This window comes from Oncorhynchus clarkii, chromosome 2, assembly GCF_045791955.1.
Source record: "Oncorhynchus clarkii lewisi isolate Uvic-CL-2024 chromosome 2, UVic_Ocla_1.0, whole genome shotgun sequence".
Classification (NCBI taxonomy): Eukaryota; Metazoa; Chordata; class Actinopteri; order Salmoniformes; family Salmonidae; genus Oncorhynchus; species Oncorhynchus clarkii.
The window spans coordinates 49362506-49370665 of record NC_092148.1 but is presented as its reverse complement, the minus strand read 5'-3'; the positions used below and the strand labels follow the sequence as shown (position 1 = coordinate 49370665).

Here is an 8160-nt window from a genome sequence, read left to right as displayed (position 1 = left end):
GTTTATTTTTGAACCATTCCATTGTAGATTTTGCTTTATGTTTTGGATCATTTTCTTGTTGGAAGACAAATCTCCGTCCCAGTCTCAGGTCTTTTGCAGACTCCATCAGGTTCTTCCAGAATGGTCCTGTATTTGGCTCCATCCATCTTCCCATCAATTTTAACCATCTTCCCTGTCCCTGCTGAATAAAAGCAGGCCCAAACCATGATGCTGCCACCACCATGTTTGACAGTGGGGATGGTGTGTTCAGGGTGATGAGCTGTGTTGCTTTTACACCAAACATAACGTTTTGTATTGTTGCCAAAAAGTTCAATTTTGGTTTAATCTGACCAGAGCACCTTCTTCCACATGTTTGGTGTGTCTCCCAGGTGGCTTGTGGCAAACTTTAAACGACACTTTTTATGGATATCTTTAAGAAATGGCTTTCTTCTTGCCACTCTTCCATAAAGGCCAGATTTGTGCAATATACGACTGATTGTTGTTCTATGGACAGAGTCTCCCACCTCAGCTGTAGATCTCTGCAGTTCATCCAGAGTGATCATGGGCCTCTTGGCTGCATCTCTGATCAGTCTTCTCCTTGTATGAGCTGAAAGTTTAGGAGGGAGGGCCAGGTCTTGGTAGATTTGCAGTGGTCTGATACTCCTTCCATTTCAATATTATCGCTTGCACAGTGCTCCTTGGGATGTTTAAAGCTTGGGAAATCTTTTTGTATCCAAATCCGGCTTTAAACTTCTTCACAACAGTATCTCGGACCTGCCTGGTGCGTTCCTTGTTCTTCATGATGCTCTCTGCGCTTTTAACGGACCTCTGAGACTATCACAGTGCAGGTGCATTTATACGGAGACTTGATTACACACAGGTGGATTGTATTTATCATCATTAGTCATTTCGGTCAACAGTTTGAAATATCCAATAAATGTCGTTCCACTTCATGATTGTGTCCCACTTGTTGTTGATTCTTCACAAAAAAATACAGTTTTATATCTTTATGTTTGAAGCCTGAAATGTGGCAAAAGGTCACAAAGTTCAAGGGGGCCGAATACTTTCGCAAGGCACTGTATATGGATGGTCCCACTATCTGTGCTGCTGCTGGTTCACTCACTCTCTCACACACTCTTTCTCTAACACACACACACACACACACTCTCTAAAGCTTTAACTTAGCCTTTGGGCTCAGGGCTGACTATGGGAACACAGAGCCTGGCATTGTGCTGCCATTCGGGACACTTGTCCCGAATCACACGGACCCCCCCATTGAGCGGATCAGACCTGGTTTAAGAGATTACTCCTGCTCCACCATTGCATCAGTGCGAAACGTGCATCAGTGACATTTTTTTGGGGGAAAAGGGGCTCACTGCAAAATATCCTTCATCTGCTTTATACTGTAACACCCATGGCTACCTCAACAAGTAACTCTTGGTTACTTCCTACGTCACTCATTATTTCACCATCGCTGGTTATATTCCTCACCTACTTCCCACACTTACTCATTTCATTGTTCCTCAAAATGTTTTCCCCGTGCCACGAACTAAAGACCACACCTAACACCTAGTACTTGCATATTTCTCCCTCTGCATAGCTGAATCACTCAATTCACCTTACTCCTTAGTTCAATCACTCTTTCACTTTTTCTAACCCCCATTCTATAGTACACAAGAACATATGTATTTCGAAAGCGAACCCGAGAGAACACCTGGATAATAGAACTCGTGGCTCATTTGGGCTCTGCGTTTACGGATAAGAATAGACCTTACTCCACATTCTAATGCATGGGGGTGGGGTCCAGTAGTCATTGGGTGGTGGAGAAGAAGGTGTCATGATATATATATATATATATAAAAAAAAGGTTTTGACAATCTGGGCTAGCCCCATTGACATGTCCTCTCATTGCACTTCATTGCCAGTGATACAATATTATAAAACCTCTTGCTTTATACACTTTACCTGGCTGCACAATTGGTGGCAGGGGGGGGGGGGGGGGGGACCTGGTCCTATACAGCAAAGACAGAGCTCCCACTCATATGCATGGTCAATCACGTGAAGGGTTAGAGTGCCTTCAATACCGGGTCTGAACCTCCCCCTCTCCAGAGCTCTGTTCATGTTCCAGGCCACAGAGAGAGCACGAACCACTACTTTTCACTTGCTCCAAGAAACATTGGAATGCAATCAACTCTTCCCTACTAAATTTCCCCCCCTTTTCACCCCCCACCCCCTTAAACCACCTCCACCTCATCATTGCCCTCTTCTGTCCTTCCCTCTTTTCTTCCCCCCCCCCTATTCCACTTTATGCTGATTATCAGAGAAATCTGATGGGCGTAATCCAGTGTGACGACACCAATCCTGACGCTACAAATGGTAGGGCCTGGCCGTCCTGCTCCACACAGACTCTCGACAGCGCCCAGCTTCCTCCCTCCCCAGGTAAGGCTCAATCTCCTCGATCCGGAAGCCTCCGATATGGGGAACCCACTGGGACCCATCTCCGTCACACCCAGGGGGTGGTGCATTCCAAATCCTGCTGGGGGTTTGGCAGTTCTGATGGACCCAGTGGAGTGTTGCTGGATTGGAGCCCAAATGAGGAAGTTTCTTTGCTCAGGAGGAAGGAGTGAAAAATGATTGGTATTTCATGACATATTACTCCCCATGTTTTACAAGGCAGAGCATTGCCTTGTATGCTGGTTTGGTTGTTGAACGCTGGGGTGTTAAATTTGCTAAACACGAGAGATTTGAATACTTTGTGGTTTATAGACCATATCTCAGATGTGGACAGGCGCGGAATGTTTCAGCTTCCTTCTTGTGCCTAGCAGAGGACTTGGGAACTCACTGCCTGTAGCTCTGGCCATCAATGGAGTCCAGTGCTTCCGCAGAGCTCTCTAGCTGACTCCGACAGAAATTTGAGGGAAAGCTTTGATGGTCGCGCCGATGATCTGAATGCACTATGGGATCCGTTGCACAGTTTCTCCGAATTGAGTGGCTGACCCACGCCTGACCCTGTCCATACAACTGTGCTATTGTGTCTGATATCGTGATTGAGTCTGGTGTTTTTACTTGAATCATCCTGCTATATAAAATAACAAAATGTCTGATTCTGTGTAATTCAGATAACGGACAAATAAGGCTCACAAATCTGAAGTGTTACAAATGCTGGCGGGTTAAGATGGGGGAGTTTAAACCTGGAGCACAATAGGTGAATTGTTTATTTTGATGTTTTCCTGGAATCCAATCTATTCTCCAATTGTGAATAATTAAATCCCTCTTATTTTCCAGTGGGTACAAAGCTGCTCTAAACAACTGAAGAAATGGCTGTTGTCGTAAGTACCTCTAAGCTCCTCTCTTTGTATGCAACAGGCTTAGATGCCGCACTGGAATTATTCAAACCATTCAGTGGTGTTTGTATCGCAGATCAATGGTCAAACTTAACAAGGTCTGTGGAATGACGAATGTAGAGACATTGATCCTGAGAGTCACGTTCTGAGGAATGTTGTTTTTCATACAGTGACGAGCAGAAAACAAGAGTGCATCCTCATGTTCCTTCGGAGGATGCAATCCACAATAGATACGCTTATTGTGTCATCGTGTTCTTCCGTCACTTCCCACAGTAGGGTTACTCAAACAGCAGAAATAGAATGGCACTCAATTTGGTTGCCAGACAGTCCACCCATCAGGGAACGTTGACTCAAACGTCCTGTGCCATGGACAATGGCAGCTCAACATTTCTCAGGCACATTAGCGCTGGATGCTGTCAATTGCTAGCATTAACCCCTAAGCAGATCTCAGCCCAGGTTAACCAGGCGTTACTGTGCTCATGCGAGGGAGATTAACCAATGCTAATACTTAAGCCCATTGATAGAGGCCTCCTTTTGGATTGTATATTGGCGTACGCCCTGGTTTTAAACCTCATTCGTAAGGTAGGTATTTGGTAGTCTTGCGAGCGAATGGTGCTTGTTGGCAAGTCATGCTTGTGAGATCTTCCACCCCTCTCTCTCTCCCCCCAGAGTGGAACGTTCCGTATGGTGTCGGAAGAAGAGCAGGCTCTCAGGGCCAAGCTGGAGCGCCTCACGGTCAAGGACCATGGTCCCGTGTTCGGTCCCTGCGCCCAGCTGCCTGACCACACCGTGCAGAAGGTCTGGGGTCACTCGCTCACAAACCTTACACTGTCAAGTCATTTCCCATCATAAGCCCTGCCACAAACTCAAGTGCACTTAATTGTATCTTAAAATTTCCCCCAAAATAGCTATTTCTTTGCAAAGGCTAATTTCAAGAACAAGCATGACGTATCAATGCCACATATAGCACAATCTGAAAAACAAAAATATATATAGCTGCTCTTCAGTTCTGAGGTTGTAGACCTCATCTGAGGTTGACTGACTGACGCTTTGATGGATCCCTACAGGCCAAGGACGAGCTGAACGAGACCGACGAAAAGCGGGCGTTGGCAGTCAAGGAGCTGAGGGGAATCATCAAGGAGAAGGCAGAGGCTGAGGACGACCTCGCCAAAGGGGTGCTGGAAACCTTTGGCGAGAAGCCCGACGGCATGCTGGTCCGCTTCATCCGCGCCAGGAAATACGACGTGCCAAGAGCCTTCGACCTAATGAAGGGTGGGTCCCCACAAACTACCAAACTACTAACTATGTCAGTGAAGCTTAGTGAGCATGTTTTCTGTCTATTTCTTTGAAGCTGATGTCATGTGTTATAAATGCTATATCTTAAAATGACAGGCAGATATAGCCTGGTCCCAAATATGTTGCTGTATAGCCAAGTACTGTTGGAGTTGGCAAGAGAGCACAAATACATTTGGGACCAGGCTAAGGAAGCCATGCTATTGTGCACATGATCATTCTGAACAGAGGCATTAGAACGAAATGTAGTTTGGTTAAACCTAACCAAACAACGAAGTTCCTTTATGCTTAACTCCTAACTTGGCCAGACTATATCTGATCTTGATGATCCTGTGTCTGCGTTCAGGTTACGTGCGCTTCAGGAGGGATTACCCGGAGTTGTTTGAGAACCTGACCCCGGAGGCTGTCCGCAGCACCATCGAGGCCGGCTACCCAGGCATCCTGTCCAGCAGAGACAAGTACGGCCGCATCGTTCTGCTCTTCAACATCGAGAACTGGGATTACGAAGAGATCACCTTCGATGAGGTGACTACCAGGGACCTGGATCCCCAACAATGCACACATTTGAGATACATTGGGGGCGGCAGGGAGCCTAGTGGTTAGAGCGTTGGGCCAGTATCCGAAAGGTTGCTGGATCGAATCCCCGAGCTGACAAGGTAAAAATCCATCGTTCTGCCCACTGTTCGCCGGTAGGCCGTCATTGTAAATAAGAATTTGTTCTTAACTGACTTGCCTAGTTAAAAAAAATATATATAAACATTGGTGGTCCCCGCACGGCACTAAAAACATGACAGGACCAACATTTTCATAGATATACAGTAATGGTTGTCAAATGGGAGTTATTGATCATTGAAATCATCCCATGATAATCATTTGAATTGGCTCATGAGATCTGTGGTCATCAAGGGCTTCTGTCACACTCAACATTGGAAGAGAACGTGCTCAAAATATGAAAAAATAAATACACTACAAATCTGTGTAGACAGGTAAAAAGGTTGCTTGGAACCAAAAATAAATCACGTAAAAATACCCCAAAAAAGGGCCAACACTCACTTGATTACGATTTGCAATAATAGAGGCTTAGTTTTAATTCTCTTTCATAGCAATATTACCTAATAGTTCACACACTGGCCGTAACGTATGGTCTATGGAGTCATGTTGCTATGAAAGTGAATTAAAAACAAAGCTCCTACTATTGCAAATCATAATCAAGGGAGTGCTGGCCCTTTTTTCCATTCCTCTTGTCATGTTAACAGAAGTGTCAACGGGTGTGTGCTTCAAACGTGTGTGTGTGTCTGTGCACATGTAACTATGCGTGTATATGTGCGCTCATCAGATCCTGCGTGCCTACTGTGTAATCCTGGAGAGCCTGCTGGAGAACGAGGAGACTCAGATCAACGGTTTCTGCATCATTGAGAACTTCAAGGGCTTCACCATGCAGCAGGCCTCTGGCATCAAACCCACTGAGCTCAAGAAGATGGTGGACATGTTGCAGGTCACTTTCACACACATTCCAAAGGAATAGTAAACAGCACATTACCTTATGATACAAAATAATGGATAAAAAAAAATATATATATTTTCGGATTATCGTCCCGGCTCTAATCTAATGCGCTGAACTTTGTTGTTGCGCAACAATTATAGTTTCCCTTTCCGTTACTCGTACAACGAGGATGATTATTTATGGTCATAATGGTGGTGAGATCTGTAACGAATTGAACCTCTGTTCCTCTTGTGTGTGTGTGTGTGTGTGAGTATCAGGACTCCTTCCCTGCCCGTTTCAAGGCTGTCCACTTCATCCACCAACCCTGGTACTTCACCACCACCTACAACGTGGTCAAGCCCCTCATGAAGGGCAAGCTGCTGGAGAGAGTGAGTGAAACAGGCCCTGTGTTAGAACATGAAAGAATGAATTAAAAGAAAAATGGAGCCTTTTTATAGTGAGAGGTTGGTGGGAAAGTAATGGGGACAATATCTGAAGTAACATGATAAAAATCAACAAGTAAGGAAGGTGAATGGGTTCTTAAATCAACATGTAATATACTGGTAACAGTAAATACAATAATGAAAAACTCAGTGGCCAGTTTATTAGGTACACCACCCAGTTCACAAAAATTGTTAGCTCCTCCAGACTGAGTCACGTGGACGTAGTTCGCTATATAAAGCAGTCATTCAGTTACCGTTCGATTGAATGTTGGGCAAAACGAGCGACCTACGCGACTTTGAGCATACGATAATCAGTGGCAGGTGCGCCGGTTCCAGTATCTCAGAAACGGGCGGCCTCGTGGGCGTTTAACGCAAGACAGTGTCTAGGGTTGACTGAGAATGGTGCGACAAACAAAAAACATCCAGCCAGCGGCAGTCCCGGGGGCGAAAACAGCTCGTTGATGAAAGGTCGAAGGAGAATGGCAAGAATCGTAGAAACTAACAGGTGGACCACAAACAGGTCAAATAACAGCGCAGTACAACAGTGGTGCAGACCGGCGTCACGGAACGTTGGTCCTCGTCATGGATGGGCTATTGCAGCAGAAGACCACGCCGGGCTCCACCCCTATCAGCTACAAACAAGAAGCGGTTCCAGGGGGCATCCAATCACCAACACTGGACAATTGGGGAGTGGGAAAACATTTCCTGGTCAGACTAATCCTGCTTCCTGTTGAGTCAGGCAGAGTCCGGATTTGGCGTAGGCAGCATGAGTCCATGGACCCATCCTGCCTGGTGTCAAATGGTACAGGTTGGTGGCGGTGGTGTAATGGTGTGGGGAATGTTTTCCTGGCACAAGTTCGGTCCCATGATACCAATTGTGTGTGTTGAACAACGTTTCCGTGCCACTAAGAATTCGAGTTGTTCTGGAGGAAAGGGGGGGGGGGGGGGGTCTGACCCGGTACTAGATGGGAGTACCTAATAAGCTAGCCACTGAGTGTATATGGTGAGAATATTTTAGTTAATAGGTTGGTCTGTCTACCAAATCAGGTGTTTGTCCACGGAGACGAGCTGGACAACTACTACAAGGAGTTTGACGCGGACATCCTGCCCTCCGAGTTCGACGGCAAGAACTCCAAGTATGATGGCAAAGCCATAGCAGCCAAGCTGTTCGACTGAACCCCCCCCCCCCCTTCCCCATCCGCAACATCTCCATCTAGACACACACACACACACACACACACAGCCAAACAGACTTTGGAGAAAAAAAATGAAATAAAAACACAAGTGTGGCTTCAGAAAACTGTGTGAAAAAAGGAGTGTGGTATTGCACTGATTTTGTTTTCCAGCGGTTATTAAGTAGTAATACACCTTACAAAAGCACTCCCAACAGCAGAGACTATACATCCTTGGCTCAGGCCTTATGTTGGGTTACTTAACAGCCCTAACCATCGAGTTTTTCGCTGTGCTGTGGGGACGTGCTTTGTGTTAACCCCATCTCTGACCCAGACAGCTAGTACTAGTTAAACCTGGCAGGATCCAGTTTGCGCTATCCGCCTCACGGTGATAGAAGGCCAGGAATCCAACAAGTCCCCGTCTCCATTTGTTTGTGCTTGGAGAA

At 46.0% G+C, this 8160-nt stretch overlaps 1 protein-coding gene across 2 annotated transcripts; it reads left to right on the top strand.

Moving 5' to 3' along the window:
- Nucleotides 1-2385: 2385 nt before the first annotated feature.
- Nucleotides 2386-7804, top strand: LOC139368868 (retinaldehyde-binding protein 1-like). 2 transcript variants are annotated; one of them, XM_071108313.1, is made up of 8 exons: nucleotides 2386-2418; nucleotides 3265-3308; nucleotides 3993-4121; nucleotides 4391-4595; nucleotides 4963-5141; nucleotides 5953-6111; nucleotides 6378-6488; nucleotides 7590-7804. In XM_071108313.1, the coding sequence occupies exons 2-8, from the start codon at nucleotides 3297-3299 to the stop codon at nucleotides 7716-7718; spliced, it is 924 nt and encodes a 307-aa protein (XP_070964414.1). In that variant the 5' UTR covers nucleotides 2386-2418; nucleotides 3265-3296; the 3' UTR covers nucleotides 7719-7804. The 2 variants fall into 2 exon arrangements, with proteins under 2 accessions (XP_070964414.1, XP_070964423.1); XM_071108322.1 differs by lacking the exon at nucleotides 2386-2418 and adding an exon at nucleotides 3126-3184.
- The last annotated feature ends 356 nt before the right edge of the window (nucleotides 7805-8160 follow it).

What these genes read in the sequence shown, in the direction of transcription:
- LOC139368868 (XM_071108313.1), top strand. An exon ending in AAGAGATCACCTTCGATGAG is followed by an intron (nt 5,142 to 5,952) that starts GTGACTACCAGG and finishes TGCGCTCATCAG; the next exon opens with ATCCTGCGTGCCTACTGTGT. An exon ending in AGGGCAAGCTGCTGGAGAGA is followed by an intron (nt 6,489 to 7,589) that starts GTGAGTGAAACA and finishes CTACCAAATCAG; the next exon opens with GTGTTTGTCCACGGAGACGA.